The 19,984-nt window shown below is 33.9% G+C and overlaps 1 protein-coding gene across 7 annotated transcripts in view; it reads left to right on the plus strand.

Moving 5' to 3' along the window:
- The first annotated feature begins 1,443 nt into the window (after window positions 1–1,443).
- The window catches only part of LOC143222886 (mitogen-activated protein kinase-binding protein 1-like), a 93,133-nt gene continuing 74,592 nt past the window's right edge, over window positions 1,444–19,984 (plus strand). For 3 of the 7 annotated variants that reach the window (XM_076450029.1, XM_076450027.1, XM_076450030.1), the window contains exon 1: window positions 11,113–11,541. In XM_076450029.1, the coding sequence (XP_076306144.1) occupies window positions 11,488–11,541 (54 nt within the window). In that variant the 5' untranslated portion in view covers window positions 11,113–11,487. Of the gene's footprint in view, window positions 1,587–6,503; window positions 6,588–11,102; window positions 11,542–19,984 lie in introns of those variants that run through there. The other 4 variants (XM_076450028.1, XM_076450025.1, XM_076450033.1 and 1 more) reach the window with 3 other exon arrangements.

A 19,984-nucleotide genomic window follows, 5' to 3' on the forward strand; every position in this document is an offset into this window, starting at 1 on the left:
CAAAATAAACTCTTTCAGAGATAGATAACAAGAAACAAGAACTTGTGTCTCTAATTAAAATTAAAGTATTTGGAAAAAGAAGAAAGTGGAGATAAACCAGCTGTTGAAGTTTCTGTGCCCTCTAGCGGTCATTGCCCGTTTTACTGTACCCCTTGATCACTTGACAGAAAGGCAATACTGTTTTCGTGATCTTGATAAATTATCTTAAAGCTGGAACCTTGGTCGGCTGCCATTTAATAACTTAACGTGTTGTTTTTTCTTGTTGTTGTTTGTTCGGGCCTGGCATGGCCAAGTGCGTAAGGCGTGCGAGTCGTAATCCGAGGGTCGCGGGTTTGCGCCGCGTCGCGCTAAACATGCTCGCCCTACCAGCCGTGGGGGTGTATAATGTTATGGTCAATCCCACTATTCGTTGGTAAAAGAGTAGCCCAAGAGTTGGCGGTGGGTGGTGATGACTAGCTGCCTTCCCTCTAGTCTTACACTGCTAAATTAGGGATAGTTAACGCAGATAACCCTCGTGTAGCTTTGCGCGAAATTCAAAAATAAAGACATTACGATTGAAACCTTTTAGGCGACTGTTAATCTGAGTAAAATTATTTTAATGTAATCCAATTCTCCAAGCTTTTTTTAATTCTTTATTTTTAATTGAAGGAACTTCATTTGTTGGCTACCTCCACCCACTCTGTACTGAGTGGGAATTGAATAAAACGATTAACGTTAACAAAAACGTGTATTGTAAATATACTGACGAAACGTAACAACGTTTCAGGTAATTTTAAAACAGTTTATTGCTTTACATTTCTTTTTAATTTATCAGGAGCTAAAACTGTGAAATGAAAATCTTGGATTAATTTAATCTCAGAGCGAATGTAGAATGTAACATTTTCTTATAATTCAGAAAGTTTTCCACTTCAAAGAAAAGGTTTGATTAGTGGATTATTAATTCCAGACTTTTCTTTCTAATACCAGGTCTTGAAAATCCACAGTTGTCAACACATCCCTCATAACCACTATATTAATGTAAAATGTACATAGAGCTATTGGTTTATTTTTTGTTTAATAACTTCACCAGGAATAACATTAACCCTATTTATTGAAATATTAAGTTGGTCAATGTATATGTCATCTGATAACAAACGGTCGTTAACTATGTAGATAGGCTTGGTTTTCGTTTGATGGCCCATTGCCTGATTAATACTTTAATTTTAGCTTGTAGAATGTATTAAACCGGGTTAATCACAGGATAAGTTTTTGTTGGTTCCCGGGCGTTATATATAAACCCGTGCAGACTGGAGTCCTACCTGTTTCTTGGGTTGAGTGTTCATGTTGCATACACGGACGGATCATTGAGTTTAGTTGGTTGTAGTGGTGATGGTGTGCTTTCCTGCACCTGTATCTGGCGGAAGATGAGTATCGTATGTCATATTCTCTTAGTTAACTTTTGAAATGAAAACCAGAGGGTGGTAATCTTGAAAACGAAACCTAGGGTGATTACATGCTTTGTCTGGTATACTGCTGTTTCCAAGTTTTGTGTGAAAAGTGTTTGTCAAGTTGCATTAACGTGGAAACTTTTATCAGCCTTTAACGAGGTAAGTTTGAAATAAAGGTTTCATTTTCTTCAAGGATTGATCACAAGAAGTGAAATTAAAGATTTCGATTATTTGTTGCAAGTTTCTTAAAACGTCTTATTTGTTATTTAAAATTTCGCTACTGATTAGAAGATTGCTGGAGAAATATGAGAAAGTGTAATATAATTTTATATATGAACGTATTTATAACAAAAGCTGCTGCAAGAGGGACATAATCTAAATAATAATAACCTGTAAATGTCAAGAAAAACAGGCTGTGTAAAGTGTTGTAAGTGCCTATTAAGGAAACTGGTACTCTTTTCTTCCACTTATAAGTTAATTAGCTTTGTAAGTAAATAAAACCTTTCGTTACTTCATATAATATCTCATGATGTAGTCCCCCGGTGGGACATCAGCAAGTTTTCAGATTTACAGCGCCAGAAACGGGGGTTCGTTTACTCTCGGTGGACATAGCAGATAACCCGATGTGGCTTTGCTGTAAGAAAACACTTACTCAAGAGATATTTTGATACAGATGTTTTTCTCAACGTTGAAACACACGTCTTTTTCAGAACAAGATAGCTTAGTTAAGTGTGCAATATCGATCTTGTTCATAGATTACACACTTTAGATCTGCAAAATAAACTCTTTCAGAGATAGATAACAAGAAACAAGAACTTGTGTCTCTAATTAAAATTAAAGTATTTGGAAAAAGAAGAAAGTGGAGATAAACCAGCTGTTGAAGTTTCTGTGCCCTCTAGCGGTCATTGCCCGTTTTACTGTACCCCTTGATCACTTGACAGAAAGGCAATACTGTTTTCGTGATCTTGATAAATTATCTTAAAGCTGGAACCTTGGTCGGCTGCCATTTAATAACTTAACGTGTTGTTTTTTTCTTGTTGTTGTTTGTTCGGGCCTGGCATGGCCAAGCGCGTAAGGCGTGCGAGTCGTAATCCGAGGGTCGCGGGTTTGCGCCGCGTCGCGCTAAACATGCTCGCCCTCCCAGCCGTGGGTGTGTATAATGTTACGGTCAATCCCACTATTCGTTGGTAAAAGAGTAGCCCAAGAGTTGGCGGTGGGTGGTGATGACTAGCTGCCTTCCCTCTAGTCTTACACTGCTAAATCAGGGACGGCTAGCACAGATAGCCCTCGAGTAGCTTTGTGCGAAATTCCCAAACAAACAAAATTATTGTTTGTTTAATATATTTGTTTTAATATCAATTAAAAGCATTTGGTTTATTCTTTGGATAAGATTATATTAGAGAAAATTCTGAATAAAATGAAAAATAATTATAGAATTCACATGAGGTTCAATACCCATCGATTTAACTCGTGTTTTTACCACTAGTGAGAACTGTTAAAACATTTTATTACTTAACATGGAATACGTAAAAACTTTATTAATAAAACTGAAACACTGGCTTATTGTTTTCATAACTCGTGTTCTACATATTTCGTAAACCAAATAAAGAACTAATTATGCTCAGAAATCACCGTTAAGATCCAACGTTCTCTAAGAAAACACATCTTAACAATATATAAGCATACATAAACATATATATCTATATAGAACAAAACAATGCAATTGCTGAACTGTTCTTTATTATTTTCCACTAGTTTCACGACTTCAAAGATAACTGTTAAAGAATGTAATTAACAGATAATGTTTAATAAATGCGTTCAAATACTACCTTTCTAAACCGAATTAAAATATCTGTTTTGCAAAATGTTCAAATATAAAATAGAGTCCTTATATACGTTAAATATATTGAAAATGAATTAGTTAACCTATAAAATGTGTTTTATTTCTTTCTATTCCATTATAATTTTTTTTTGATTAAAACTATTTTAATTGTACTTACAGAAAAGCAACCTTTAATTATTTATGTTCATATTATTAAATTCCTAGTCTTAGTTCTCACTGTTGAATAATCCATTTAATCTTACTCAACAACTGGCACTTTGTCTTCTTGCCTTTGTCTATTTAAGTAGCGCCCAAAAACTGTAAAATGTTTTTATGTTTTAGATTACATATCCCCAGAAACGGGACACATGAAGTTATAATTCTTTCAAAAGTTTAAATTTTAACTTTGTTCAAACTACAATCATTAAAATATTGGACATTTTCCGAGAAATCTAACATTGGAATTCATGTAGGTTCGTCCTTACTGTTAAATTACCTGTCTCACTGACAAATAATTCAATTCAACCTAAACATTTTAAATATGTTCTTACATTTCTAGATTTGCAACTAAATTGTTGATGAAAATCAAAATATCTTTATTATTTTTTTTTTTGATTTTTAGTTTTAATATAACCTAAATTTCTTCAATTTCGCACAAAGCTAAGGGCTATCTGTGCTAGCCGTCCCTAATTTTGCAGTGTAAGACTAGAGGGAAGGCATAGTCATCACCACCCACCGCCAACTCTTGGGCTACTTTTTACCAACGAATAGTGGGATTGACCGTCACATTATACGCCCCACGGCTGGGAGGGCGAGCATTTTAGCGCGACGCGGGCGCGAAACCCTCGGATAACCTAAATTTCTTCAGCAATAACTATTTCGCAGTTGAAAATACCTTGAGAGAAATATCTCTAATTCAATAATTTACACAAAAGTTTAGGTCGTCTCATGATAAAATAATTTTATCTTGGAAAACATATTTCCATTTCTTTTATCCACTATTTGTTTTAATTGTGTGTTAACGTATGAAATATTAATATTATATTTGTACAGTAACTACAAAAGACATAATCTTCTATTTGGCTTTACTAATCTCTGTATCTGAATTTTTTAAATTAAAAGTTATTCTAAGCAATTTCATAATCTTTCAATATAAAAATTTGAGGCTCAGCGATAAATCTGAATGCTCGTTTGTTTTTGAATTTCGCGCAAAGCTACACGAGGGCTATCTGTGCTAGCCGTCCCTAATTTAGCAGTGTAAAACGAGAGGGAAGGCAGTTAGTCATCACCATCTACCGCCAACTCTTGGGCTACTCTTTTACCAACGAATAGTGAGATCGACCGTTACATAATAACATCTACACGGTTAAAGGGCGACGAGCATGTTTGATGTGACGGGTATTCGAACCTGCGCACTCATATTGGGAGTCTAGCGCCCTAACTACCTGGTCATGCCAGGCCCTAAATGCTTGTAACGCTAAAAATCGTGTTTCGATACCCTTGGTGGCCACAGCTCAGGTAACTCATTTTTTTTAGCTTTGTGCTTTACCAGAAACAAACCGGTTACAATGAACTAAAAGAAACCTTTTTAGGTCTAGTAATGTGTTAACTCTCGTTTCTTCATTAGAAACTGAATGATATAGGTTATTGTTATTTGAAAGATTTTATGAAACATTTAATTTTATGTATTTGATGTAATTACTTAAAGAATATTTATACAGATCTGATTTTGTGGGATTGTAGAAGAAATATCAGTAACATTTAATATTTGGTGAGACGCTTATCAGCAAATCTAAAAATGACAAACTTTTCTTTCAAAGGTAAACTTAATATCATTATTCATCGAATTGAACATATCCCCCAAAAAACATATTAATATCTTGAGTGTCCTTTCATGTCGTATGGAAATGTTTTACAAAATCTAACGTAAAGCACAAAAATTCTCTTCAAAATAAGTAGGTAACATATATAATTATTATACTTTTAAAAAAATCCCACATTGATATTACCATAAGTTAGAGCTACTAAAATATATCATTCGATTATTCTTGGTGTGTTTCCAGTGAAGATTCCGTAATGTGTAGCGTTTTGTTTAAAGAAACAAACTAATTAACTTTTACAACTGTAATTAAGTTATTGAAGAAAGCGTTTTTCTGTTAGAAATTAAACATTTTGTCATTTTTAGCCGCCGTGTAGCAGCTCATAGAACGGTTCAGAGTTTTTCCAAGTACAAACTCTTTGCTTGTAGCTTCCTCATCTCTTAACCGATTGAAGATCAAATTACAGCCGTGGCTATTAAGGATTCCCTCTTATTAATATTTTAAATTCTTTTTTAAAACGATGTATTTAGTAAAACAATTATACATATTAACTGTGAATTATGTACGTGAATTGGTTTGTTCACGAACCCCTCCCACAGTTTTGGAGCTAGAAGGACCAAATTTGGCAGGCAGTGTCAGGATCTTCCAGGGGAGTCCTTATCTGTACTGCATAGCCTTCCTATCAAGAGGGTCTGTAATGCTCCCGGAAGGTCACTGGAGCCTCTGTTAATCATGTGGGTGGGGGTTAAACACCGTCTCTAGATCGCAAGTTTTTCATTACAGTGTATTTGAATTAAGTTTCTCAATTAGAGTAATTCTTGTTTATTGCTGCAAACTTTAGGCTGTTTTGTTAGAGTCTGTGAAAAGTTTAATATTAATAATTGCTTGTCAGGATATGGATTTCAGCAAAATACCATCGGTCAAGCGTTAATCTTGTTTATCAGAAGGTTTAACGTTCGAATCGCAATATCTCACTGTGCATACACAATACACGTTCATCTATGGAGATGTTTTAATTTACGATCCTACTATTCAATTGAGACTCATAGTCTTAATCTGGTCAGAATTTCGAAATTACGTATGACTGTGCTTGATCCTTAGTGGTTTCTGACCTGTCTGTTAATCTATATGTTACATCATGTGCCATACTGATTGAAAATATAAATTAACAACTGTATGTGAAACAATCGAAAATTATACCAATGGGACTGAACTGCATTTTAATTAAACTAGCTACTTATTTGGAAAATAAATTCTGGAGGTTTATTTTAAAATATTCCCCCATTGTGAGTTTCCCATTTAAATTAAAAAAGTGTATAAATTGAAAATATATTTGCTTTATGTTTTTCATCGTAAAGGCTGAATTGTTTTATATGTTCAGTCACTAGCATTAAGAGTCAGTTTATGTTTAAGCACTCTTATCTTACCCAACAGATGGAGAAAACTTCTAATGGGCCGAGGGTAGTTAGAAACCCAGCGTTAAGACGAGGCAGAGAGATAACTCCACTCTCGGAAAGGGTGAGTGAATATTTTTTATAGTTGTTAGTTATTTTAACAGATGGCGTACACGTTCTAGGTCTAAAGTGTGTTGAGTTTTTACCCCGGTCCCACAAACTTTCGTCCGTTAATAGAAGAATTTAACTTAAAGTACTCTAAATTGTTAAGAAAAGTAGATAAATAAAAGTACACATCAAGAAATGTCATATCTTTTACGTTTCCGGGTTGTATAAATCTGTAATAAATAGAGTTACTATTATATAGTAATTAGAAACATAGTCGCAATAGGTAACAAGTAAGAAATCGATTTACCCACGATTATTGGTACAAAAACATGTTTTCAAACTATCACATAATTTGCAAGAAAATGCTTGATGATATTAAAATTTAAATAAACAACAACAAAGTTACGTTTTTTTCATCATTATATTTGTCTGTTGTTTGTTTCTTCACGCATATTCACTTTTACCACAATTCACTCTTGTTATGATGTGAACGCCTTTTCTAAATTGGCGAATCATGATTAGTATTTGGGTTACTGCATTTTAACGCTATATGAATAAGGAACACAGTGTTAAAAAAATAATAAGCCTAATTCTAATATATTATTACAAGCATATTCAATATAATAACACTTATTTTTTGTTTGTCCTAAAAATGCGCAGGCAATATCACCAGATAAATCTGTGGTAGGTTTGCTAACCTATAATTAAAACATTCGAGGCTCTATTCCTTGTGGTGGCTGTAGATTGTTCATTGTAGCTTTGCTGTGAAACATACAAGTGTGCATCGTACTTGTGACAAATTTACTGTTATATGTTTATTTTAAGACCAACGTTTGTTTAAGTTAAATTTATGCTTAGAAATGTATATAACTTGTACTTTTAAATTTGTATCGCGAAATTTCTGCTTACTCACTAAATTTACTCGAGTGTAAGAATCAACAATGTACGTAAACGCTTGTGTATAGCGTATTATTGCGCAGGCTAAAATTTCTAGAAACTCTCCTCTCACGTCGATGAATATAACAAACGCGTCGCGCCGATAGAATTTTATGTTATTGGTTTGCTACAGTTGTTATACTATAAACCTCGGAAACTATAACTGTGGTTAACGCTTATTAATCGGGAAATTTGGATATATTTACAAGGAAAGTTAATAGATTTCGAACATTACAAACCATTAACTTCAACAGACTCGCATCTGAAATTAGTGTTTTTACAAAAACTTTATACAACCTCAGTGGTGAAAAACTCGACGCAGAGCCAGCTATTTCCCCGTTAAATTAATTATATTTATATCAACTCACAATTAATTCGCTCTTCGTGAACTGTTGATAAGTTATTCAGTTCCAGACCAGATAGAAGACTCAATATTGTTTGTAAGTTTGTTAGTTTTTGAATTTCGCACAAAGCTGCTCAAGAGCTATCTGCGCTAGCCGTCCCTAATTTTGCAGTGTAAGACTAGAAGTAAGGCAGCTACTCATTACCACCCACCGCCAACTCTTGGGCTACTCTTTTACTGTCACATTATAACGCCCTCATGGCTGAAAAGGCGAGCATGTTTGGTGTGACGGGGATTCGAACCCGCTACCCTCAGATTACGAATCGAATGCCTACTCATTACCACCCAACGCCAACCCTTGGGCTACTCTTTTACTGTCACATTATAACGCCCTCATGGCTGAAAAGGCGAGCATGTTTGGTGTGACGGGGATTCGAACCCGCTACCCTCAGATTACGAATCGAACGCTTTAACCCACCTGGCCATATCGGGCCTGTTGGTAAAACGTTTGTATATATATTATTATTATTATTAGTTTTGTTTGTTTTCTTTTTTAGCAAAGCCACAAAGGCTATCTGCTCAGCCCACCGAGGGGAATCGAACCCCTGATTTTAGCGTTGTAAATCCAGAGACATACCGCTGTACTAGCGGGGGGCTTATTATTATTATTATTATTATATTATTATTATTATTATTATTATTATTATTATTATTATTATTATTATTATTATTATTATTATTATTATTATTATTATTATTATTATTATTATTATTATTATTATTATTATTATTATTATTATTATTATTATTATTATTATTATTATTATTATTATTATTATTTATAATAACCGTTATTGTAAATTGTATTATTGTTTGTATGTTAAAGTATATTTGTTTTAAAAAGAAAAAAACTGTATGTATCAATCGTGTTGGCAAATATCGTAATTTGAAAACATAAATACATTTATTTATCTACCCCGCAGTGGCTCAGCGGTATGTCTGCGTACTTACAACGTTAAAATTCGGGTTTCGATACCCGTGGTTGGCAGAACACCGAAAGCCCATTGTGTAGCTTTGTGCTTAGTTCAAAACAACAACTTTTATTTATCTTCTAAATCTAAATTACGCATTTAATTTGCTCCCCGCTAGTACAGCGGTATGTCTCCGGATTTACAACGCTAAAATCAAGGGTTCGATTCCCCTCGGTGGGCTGAGCAGATAGCCTTTGTGGCTTTACTAAAAGAAAAACACGCATTTAATTTAAAAAAAAAGGAAATATAGTTTAGTAGTAAACATTTTGTACAACAACATATTTAAAGCTTATCAAATTTTTTAGAAAGGTTTAACAATAAGTTGTAAAGACACGTTATAAACTTACATATATATCTTGCGACCGTGATTATTTTCCGAGTGTTTGTCAGTCTCTCATCCGAAAAGCAGAACTCAACATCAGTATTGAATGACGGAAGGACAGAAATGAATAATGTTGATGCTACAGTTTATTTCGTAATCAGGATATTTTACACTAAATTGTTAGGAACTCATGACACCATCATTCACATTACAAAATATGACATAACTTAAACAATGAAAATGTTGATTTATCATATGTTATTGTTGAGTGACTCTTAACATAACTGAAATTATCAATAATTACTTTTCACGGTGAACAGTGTCAGTAGGTCAGAGCTTTGGCTCTGAGTAAAAGCAAGAGTACGATACAGTTAACCTTTTTAAAAGTCCATAAAATAACTTAAATTGGTAGATGAATTTAAGCTTTTCCTTCACTGGGAACAGGTACTTTTGCTTGTTTATTGATATTATTAAATCCAGTAAAGTATATCTCTTTCTAAAATAAAGCAAAGACGTACACAAGCTACAGTGTTAATTTATATCTTTATCGAAAATAGACAGTACTTAATAAAAGTCTTAACTGATGTTAGGCCTAAGACAGATGGACTTTTACAGATTTTGGTGTCTGTGATGAGGATTATTTTATATTATTGTAGAATTCATATAATACAGAAGCACTGTTGCAATAAAGATACTAAATTTATCATAAATGTTTCGCGGGATGTAGCTAGTAATTAAGTGAAATTCACTTTGTTATTATTCCATTTACCATCGTTAACAAACACTTAAACAATGATCACGAATAACTGGTATATTCAAAGACTGAGGAAGTCGTTCTGAAGAGATAATGGATTTGAATGAAAAAGGTTTGTTATTATATATATGTGTGTGAGAGAGAGAGATTAGCAAATTGGAGTTTAAGATGGTGTATCCCCACCGCAATGTGGGTCTTACTTCCGCAGTAACCTCGAAAACCTAAGATACATTTTATAATCCTACGTTATAGCTTGTACCTTAGGATTCTTTTTTTTTTAATGTGCAGCGTATTTAAATTTTTATTTGAATTAAAAAATAACAACATGGTAATGTGTTTTGGCTTATGGCTTGAATAATTTATAGTTATAATGTTGTTATGCGTATACGTTGTTTGTGATGTAAGATTTAAGATAAATAAATAAATAATGAAAGGAAGTACCCGGTATTTACAATATAAAACTTATTTATTGTCGGATATACAGACTGTATAGTATTCATGATTAAAACTTTTCACCAGGTTAACCTGATATCATCAGGTAGAACAACCACAGGTTAACCATAGATATTATATTTTGTGTTTCCGACAATATACAAGTTAAAGATTTATGATATTTAAACATTGTGAATTAATGCTTGAAAAGTCTTTTAGAAAAATCTAAGTTAATATTTGACGATGATTACATTAACCTAAATGTGCCTGTGAAAGTATTACACTACCAAAAAAAAAATCCCACTACCTCGGTGATCTAGCGGTAAGCTTAAGCTTAAGGGCTTAAAAGATTGACATACTGTGTTCGATTCCAGTTTATTGTACATATTCATTCCTAAGAACAAATAGTTTCACTTAGAAATATTTATACTTTTGTATTTTTAAGAATATGGGTGTATTATTAATATTTGACTGTTGTACCTCACTGGCTTGATGCAGGAAATCCCTCATATCCTTAAACGTCGTTGCCAACTGTTTCGATGGAAGTTTCAAACAAAACATTTAGCATAAAATAAAGCTGTTCAATAGATTTTCACTACAGTATTTGAATGGTCACGTGATGCGCCTATCAATATTTACGCATTATATTACACACACACACACACACACACACATATATATATATATATAAACAGCGTGGAACCACTTTCTGATTTTCTATCCCATTACGTGTTCGAAGCACCTGCAAGGGTGGTCGTATAGTGGGCAGCCAACATCGTTTAAAGGCAGATGGCCCACTTACAACGCTAAATCTTCGGCTGTAGGCAGCTAGACGCCTTTCATTCTGTAGAAATCTCTTCCAGCCGACCAATACCGTCGCTAAGAGAGCTGGCTTTGGTTTAGCCAGTCAACCTTGCTGTGTAGGTATCGTAATAGACAGGAGATTCGGTTGTCTGCATCGAATATACGGCACACAGGACGTTCCTTTATTTTCAGCTCTGTACTTCCATATATTTCTTATTGCCTGTGATTAGGGTTATATCGTTAGTTTTCTATATAATTAACATCTGTATGTGTGTGTCATAGTAGTTTTGTACCATGGCAGAGATGACAGACAACGGGATCATGGAGAATGAAAGGTTTCCCTACCAGGTAAGTGTATATTTACAATCAATCGACTTGTGAGCTGTTACTGATGTCCTTTACGCATACACAGCTTGCCTGCAACCCTCGTTTCGAAAGACATAGTTACTTGTTTTTACACTCATGAATGTATTCGTTCTAGGTATATGTATGTAGTCGTATATTTTACTTAAGGTGGGTAGACCTACTTTATACGTATGCATGTATAAAATGCGTAACCCAGATCGTCAAGGGAGAAAATTATTTTTAATTCCAACGTGTAGTTCTCTGTTTAAACAATTAAATTATTTCAATTATATTTTGTTGTATACATGCTCTTCGATAAGCCTCGACATAAAATGCGGGGTCATCATCTTAAGATACGTAAACTAGTCACGGTCGAGTGTCTTTAAAGAACTTTAAAGTTCTTGTTTCTCTGAGAGATAGTAATTAAGATACCCATAGAACCGTGAAAGTAAATAACTTTTAAAGTTTGAATATTTCAGACTGTAAGAAGCTAATACCTTTATTTGTTAAATGGTTCGTTTTTGTAAAATTGGAAAAGGTTTATGATAAGAAAAACAAGTCTTTTTTTTGTTTGTTTGGTTAATTCGTAAAGTATAACATTTTGTCGAACTTTTGGGAATCGGTGTTCAGTACTGTTAAAAAGATTTATTCACCAGAAACGTAATCTTATCTGTATTCGTTTGTATGTATATGTGTGTGTATATATATAAAAACTAGTTCTCCCTTCGTATGTTGATGTCTAATTTTATTATATAAAGTCTTTAAAGAAGACAAAAAATCGAAAACTTTACAACACAGTGAGGGATGATTAGCTCATTCACAACATGTGTAAAAAATTTACTGTGTTATTTTATTTAAGCTAACAACATTCATGTTTTGAACGACAAATCACATGCGTATTGTACATCGATTTCATGAAATTACTACAGCGGCAAACACAGTTCTCTTGCTGTTGGTTACCTTAAAAATAACTGTATGTCTGTTCTGTTACTGTAGGATACCATCTTTCTCTATAAGTCACTACAGCTGTAATCACACATCATCAGTATTTATTAGAAACTTTATGCTTCTTACTTAGAATAATTGTATATCATCGTTTTCATTTAACTACTGTAGTAATAATCACGTATAATTCCACTTGATTACCATGGTCATATCAATTTTTTATACAAACATTTACTTTTTTAATTCTAAATGTTATGATTTGTAAAAGTAATAGCTTTTCTTTTGCGTGTAGTCCAGATACTGTGAAGGAAAGCTAAATAGGGAGGTATGAGCTATTGAGAACCTTATTAATTGCAGTGGTGTTGGAAGGAATTGCAAAGTGGGAATGCTTGGCCAAACGTTCAGAGTTTACAATGAAAGTATGAGGAGCTGCTAATTGATAACCTTGCAACTGAATATAAAATATTTGTATAAGATGAATCATTTGATTTTGGCTCTGAGGTTATTAATCTTTTCATAAACTGTCTTATTGTCCACATTTTGAAAGGTGTCATGATCCTTAACGGAAGGTGAACAAGTATTATGGATTGCATGGTTGACGAAACTAAAGACATCTTTTCTAACAAGACTACTGTGATGAGACCGTTTCCTGAAAAGGTACAGGGTTCGCCAAAAGAAATATACGGATTTAAAACTGCAATAATCGGCAACAACATTTGTTGTTATAATTTATATTAACTGTTTGTGAATCTGAAGCTAACTAAGATTTCTTGTCACCATTATTAAGTATGAAAAATAATGTCCGGCTGGTGTCCGTCACTAACTGCTACAAACTGGCGTGCTCTTAGAATTACGCCATCCATTGCAGAGGTCAAAGTTTAATGCGTAAGGCTCTTAATTTTTATCTCTATATTATCTTTCGTATACTGCAGTATCCGTGACTTGTTGATACACACACTATCCTTTAAGTAACATCACATAAGGATATCTGCTGCTGACATATCCCGGGATCGTGAAGGGCAGTTTGTTTCCGTTACGATAAATTACCCTGTTTAGGAACATTTCACGCAACAACGCCATTGTTGCATGTCCTGTAGGTGAAGTGGCCCCACCTTGTTGAAACCTCTATTCCCGAATAAGCAACATCAACACCAAGTTCCTGACGGTATTCTCTTTGAACAGCAGTGACGGAATATTCATTTTTGAAATAAAGTTCAACAACAAGAGAATGCTGTTGGAGTTTTCACCTGTTTATTATTAGAAATTCGAACCCTTAATCTTCATTCTGAACACAACAGACAAGGATAATCTAACTACGTGTGATCCATGTACTTCTTTTGACAGACCTTGTAGATTTAACACTGGTCAAAAACGAAGAAAGCTCAAATTTTATAAAAGTAAACACTTGTTTTCTTTAGTTACCTTGTATACCATTCCTTTGTTTTAATGGTCTTGTGAAAAGGTGAAATAAAATAATTTTGTTGAACGATACATAGGAACTCGTGAAAGAAATAATTATTTATTTTGAGATTGGTAAAAAAAGCTTTTAATTTGTTTGAGTAAACATTGTTAAGGAACGTGATTTAGTTTTCAATAAAAGCAATATTCGTTAAAATTATGTTTGATGTCTTGTTTTTCATATCAAAAATATTACCGCGTGATAAAATGATTTGGTCAGCTCTTGATGATGAAGAAATAAGTAGGTTGTTGTTAAACATTTTGTATGTATCTGTTACCTGGCATAGCTCGTGATAAAATTGTATCTTGTCTTTGTGTACGACAACAGTGCTAACGTATAGGAGTCGATTCTCTACGATGAAAATAGGATATAGACAAATGTGGCTAAAATAAAGAAGGAATTCTTCACAGCCACGACTGTGATTAGATCTCAAACCGTTCACGAGATGGAACTTTAAATCAAAAGTTTGTACTTAAAAAACAACTTGGAGCCATTCTACGTACTGCTATGCCGCGGCTAACAAACTTTGTGTAAAAACATTTTTATTTTTCATGAAATATAACAAGTAACAAACAAATCGCCATTTTTATATGAATGAAAATATATCTGAAGTTACTGTAACAGTACAGGGCAGTAAGGCTTGTATTGAAAGTAGCCCAGGCTATGAGAATTTAAATAGCAAGCTGAAAGGAAAAAACAAGAACAGTGAAATAACAGAACTCTACCTTACGTAGTTTGTTTATTGTATTCACAAACGAACTCCTTCCATCACAAATGCATTTTTTTATTAAATTAAATAGTATTTTTAATGATATACACGTGTAGAAGGTCTTTGATTAGAGCTACGACAATTAGTCCGGAATAAAAGAAAAAAGAACGACTTTGAATAACATTTGTGGTCTATCACATACATGAACTCTAATATTTTATTATTTTATCTTTGAATACATGTTATATAACCTCATTGATTTTTTTATCTTTTTGTCATTACATACCGACATCTTAGTGCTAAGTGCGTCACCCATAAACTGATCGAATGAGTGAACCGCATTACTTAAAATTAGGTCTCATGTTCCACCCCTGCAGGCGCATTTTGAAGGCATTAATACAAATATTTATTTGATGTAGCTAAGTCCATCTAATGTGTACTTGTTAGTTTGAAGTCTTTTAATATTGAGTTTACACCTCACATAAATGTGGATTAACTGTTCAGGTCGACTGATTTGATGGTTTTGATTAGTTTTGTTCACCCCTGGGTGGCGGTGTAGACACTACGTGAACTACTGTAGGTTGATAATTGAAAGTTCATGAATTTTTCATTTTTGTGGTTTTGATTTCGTGACTTGCCTCTTCGATTTTGTTTTTGTTACATTTATCTCGACTTTCTGTCTTCGTAAAATGTAGATCAAAACTTAAAAATTCGAAACAATTTACTCGTCGTCATTAAGTCACAAGTCGAACTGTTAAACTTCAACTATACTAACTGTCTCTTTCCGCTTATCAGATTTTTAATGTACAAAATTCATTTTTAAAAGAAATAAAATGTCTGGTATTAGAAATTTACGTTCTGTGTAGAAATTGTGGATGCCTACGTTATCCTTATCTAATATGGATATGAGACATTATATTTAGTTTTTGTTGAAAACTGCATTAACTTTTTGTGATAATGATATATCCATTCTATGGAAAATATTATTGGTAACTACGTCAGCCTTGGGTTATAAAAGAAAATATATTTTTTGATAAAAATCGTTAGATATTCACCTTGTAAAACAATAGCATGACATTTGCTATTTTAATAAAATTTGGTAAAAAAGTTAAACCTGCATTTCAACAGCATGCCACATTCTATACAGATAATGTTATTACTACGAAAACTTGCCTTGCCTATTATTATCTATTAATTATTAAACCTAAAAGTTTCATGGAAATACCAATAAATCATATGATTGTTCGTTTGTTTGTTTTTGAATTTCGCGTGAAGCTATACGAGGGCTATCTGCGCTAGCCATCTCTAATTTAGCAGTGTAATACTAGAGGGAAGGCAGCTAGTCATCACCACCCACTGCCAACTCTTAGGCTACTCTTTAACCAATGAATAGTGGGATTGACCGTAACATTATAACGCCTCTACGGCTGAAAGGGCGAGCATGTTTGGTGTGACGAGGATTCGAACCCACGATCTTTAGATTACGAGACGAGTGCCTTAACCACCTAGCCATGCCGGGCCCGAATCACATGAAGTTCACTGAATTAACTAAGTCCCACCCATTTCAGTTAGGTATAATTTTTATTTCCGATAACTTTTTAATGCAGTATTCATGGGGTGGCCTAGTATTTAGCCAGAATGTAAAATGTTATCAGGGTGCATAATTCGTATTCAGATGCGGCAAAATTGTGCACCGCACGTTTCAGCCGTAGGTGCATTATAAGTGAGACCGTTATATACTGCTATTCGATTAGAGTACCCTAAGAGCTAGTGATGGTTGCTGTTCACTGCCTACCTCCATTCTAGTTTATTGGTTCAAAATTACGAACGACTAGTGCAAATATCCCTCGTATAGCTACGCACAAAAATCCGAAACAAACTTTTCATAACAAAAAAAAATTATTTGAAGACATATCACAACCAATCAAAAAACTTTAAATCACACTAAGGTTATGATGAAGTTCCGGTCTGAAAAGCTTGGCTTCTTCAAAAAAGCTTTACACACTGAAATTATTGCTAACAAAAGATCAAAACTAATCACTAGTATTAAATTATCATTTAATATATTGTACAAATTAATTTAAAATGACTTGATGAGAGTGAGGTCAGGTATGAACTCAATTCTGTTTTATTAAACACACTTTTGCAGATTTATCATCTTTGTTTCTTTATTATTCTATCTTACTAATATATTTATATTATATTAAATCCAGCCATTGAAATATCTTACGTTGGACAACACACACACCTTTTCCCAAGTTCAGCTACTTTGACCTTTACTATATATTGCAATAATTTAGCTTGTGGTTTTATTGTGTCCCACTTGAGCATATACATTGTGATAACTTCTTGTTCAGCAGTAGATGTAAAGCCCACCAGGAACGAGGAATTATATCAAGCTTGTTATGTTTCTGTTTGTTTATATCAGATGTGACGATATCAGTCACAATAAGGTCTCCCATCATTTATTTATAGCAGAAAGCTCATTATATAGGTTTAGGGAACATGTCACTGGAGTACTTGTACTAGTTATAGGTTACAATGTATACACAGGGTGGGCCAAATACATCAACAGTGGACGGGGTCATTTACCCTGGTGTGCCGGGTGCACCAAGGCTGTAAATGTTTCACCAAATACATACATTTGGAAAAATCAACGTCAGTTGCACGTATATTATCATCCGCCTGGTTCTAAAACGGGTGTTTTGTCCCTTTGATACAGCCATTCTTGATAAAAAGACACGTAGATTATCATCCGTATAGTTTTAAAACGGGTGTTTTGTCCCTTTGATACAGCCATTCTTGATAAAAAGACACGTATATTATCATCCGTATAGTTTTAAAACGGGTGTTTTGTCCCTTTGATACAGCCATTCTTGATAAAAAGACACGTAGATTATCATCCGTATAGTTTTAAAACGGGTGTTTTGTCCCTTTGATGCAGCCATTCTTGATAAAAAGACACGTAGATTATCATCCGTATAGTTTTAAAACGGGTGTTTTGTCCCTTTGATACAGCCATTGTTGATAAAAAAAAAAAAAGACACGGAGATTATCATCCGTACAGTTTTAAAACGGGTGTTTTCTCTCTTTGACACAGCCATTGTTGATAACAGCTATCCAAGGTCTTTCTGTGGCTCAACATCCATTGATAACATATATATATATATATTTTACCTGTTTAGTCGATTGAAATTTAAATCCAATGTAGGTGAATAATCATTAAATGTACTGTATGCGCGTGTGTATCTACATGTTTATGTGCTTGTCTAAAAATACCGTTTTTCCTTATTTACATACACGTGACATATTCGTATACACGTATATAGACATTTAAAATAATTTTTTGTATTTTTTATCACAGAGTTGAATAATGTAGGCTGTTTTCATGTTTCCCGAAGCATGACATGAGCTCTTAACGTACCTGTGTACTTGTACGACATTCTTATTAAGTGCTGTTGACCATCAGTGGTCACTGTACCATACACAAACAAAGACGTATAATTTTAGTATTTAAAGTGTATCCTGGTTGTCATCATAACGAACATCTATTTCATGTCTTCTATATAACATTTCGCGAAAGAAGTGAGATAATCGAGAAGCTGGAATATGTATTTACATTGTAGCAACAAAATGAAACCCTGTTGGTGTTCGGTAGTTTGATTATTAACGGTTACAGATAAAGAAACAATTTCAATATTTAAAGTCTGAAGATAAAATTAAATTATTATATTTTGCGGTATTCCGCATCATTCACATATTATTGAAATTAGTTATTTAAGTTAAGGAGTTGATAGACAACTCTTTGACACACCGCAGATTTCAAGGTTTAGAAGAAATCTGTTATTTCTAAAATCTTAACACTCCTACGAAAAGTGGGGCCTAATAGGCCCCAGAGCAACTTGAAAGGTTATTAATATTAGGCTAATAATCTTGTATTTAAATGAAATTGCCATTTAAACCCATTAATGAATGGATTAACGAGATTCCCACTGTCCCTATCTACTATCTAGCGAAACCACAGCCAGGGGAACGGGCTTGGAGAAATCAGGACTAGAAACGTTTTTTTCGTAGGAGTGCTAAGATACCACAGACTTCAATGTTTCTTGGTCTATTGTCTTCGAAACATTACTCCAAAAGTCTGGATGAAAACTTTGGGATTCCATTCATCATTAATAAGAGGCAGTGGAATTTTTAAAATTACAATTCTGGGGTACTTCTCTTTTTGAAATACAACTCCCACGTTTCAGTGTAGGACTACATTAAAAAACAAAATAACTCACAATGGGTTGTTTTCAAATACCTCGGATGTCGTGTTGAAGCTGGGCGGTTACTGGTGGTGTCGGACACTCACTTTTCTCGCTTGTCTGTGTGTACCTACACAAGACTTCCCACACTTAAGGACTTCGTGTTTTTACCCACTTAGTCGATAAATATTACATCAACGTCAACAGATTCTTGCTTCTTATTAAAATCTGTCTTTTTTGTTCTTGTTGTTTTTTAATCACGTATGGTGTACTTTGAAAGTAATGTCGTATCTCATGGTTATTATTTTATTACTTGAAGTTAAGCCTGAATACATACAAAGCTATATATATATATATATATCTCTGCAGTCATAGGCGTAGGAGGCGTGAGGGGGGGGGGGTCAAGGGAAGCAGTTGCCCTCCAAATACTGGCGCCAGTAGTTTTTCGGGCAAGAATCACCCATAATATTCGGGTAAAAGCAACGTACATAGCTATAAATTTTATACTTGCAATTCGAAAATGCTTACATAGAACAAGTGATTGAATCTGAAACGGACCGTATCACTGACATCTTTAGAAGACGGAGAAGCAGGAAGAAATTCGTCTTCTAGGACGCTCCATTAAGAAGTTTGTGTAATATTTATCTATTTTAAAATTTAGTTCATTCTGATATTTTGTACATTTGCTAACTATTATTTTAAATTATATCGTCATGTACAATACAACCACAATTATAATGTAATGATTGCAATACAGTAAAACATTTTACCTCAAAATTAATTTATCTTCCATCTACGAGTGCATATGTTATTTTACTTTTTAGTCGCTGATCTTGGAGACGGAGCGCCTGCATCACATGAGACTGTCTCACTCTCCTAATTTGGATTGATACCTTGGAGACATCTTTATATTTTCGGGCAAAACTTGCCTGCTTTACCCCCAGTCAAAATCAAGCTCCTATGTCTTTGTATATAGTAACAATTACAAACTCTCAGTGATTACTTTGTTTTTGTTATGTTTTCATACATGCAGGGTATGTATGTCTATTTATATAAATGTGAGCCCATCGACATGAAAATGCACAC

The sequence above is a fragment of the Tachypleus tridentatus genome, chromosome 8 (genome assembly GCF_004210375.1).
Source record: "Tachypleus tridentatus isolate NWPU-2018 chromosome 8, ASM421037v1, whole genome shotgun sequence".
NCBI classification, from domain to species: domain Eukaryota; kingdom Metazoa; phylum Arthropoda; class Merostomata; order Xiphosura; family Limulidae; genus Tachypleus; species Tachypleus tridentatus.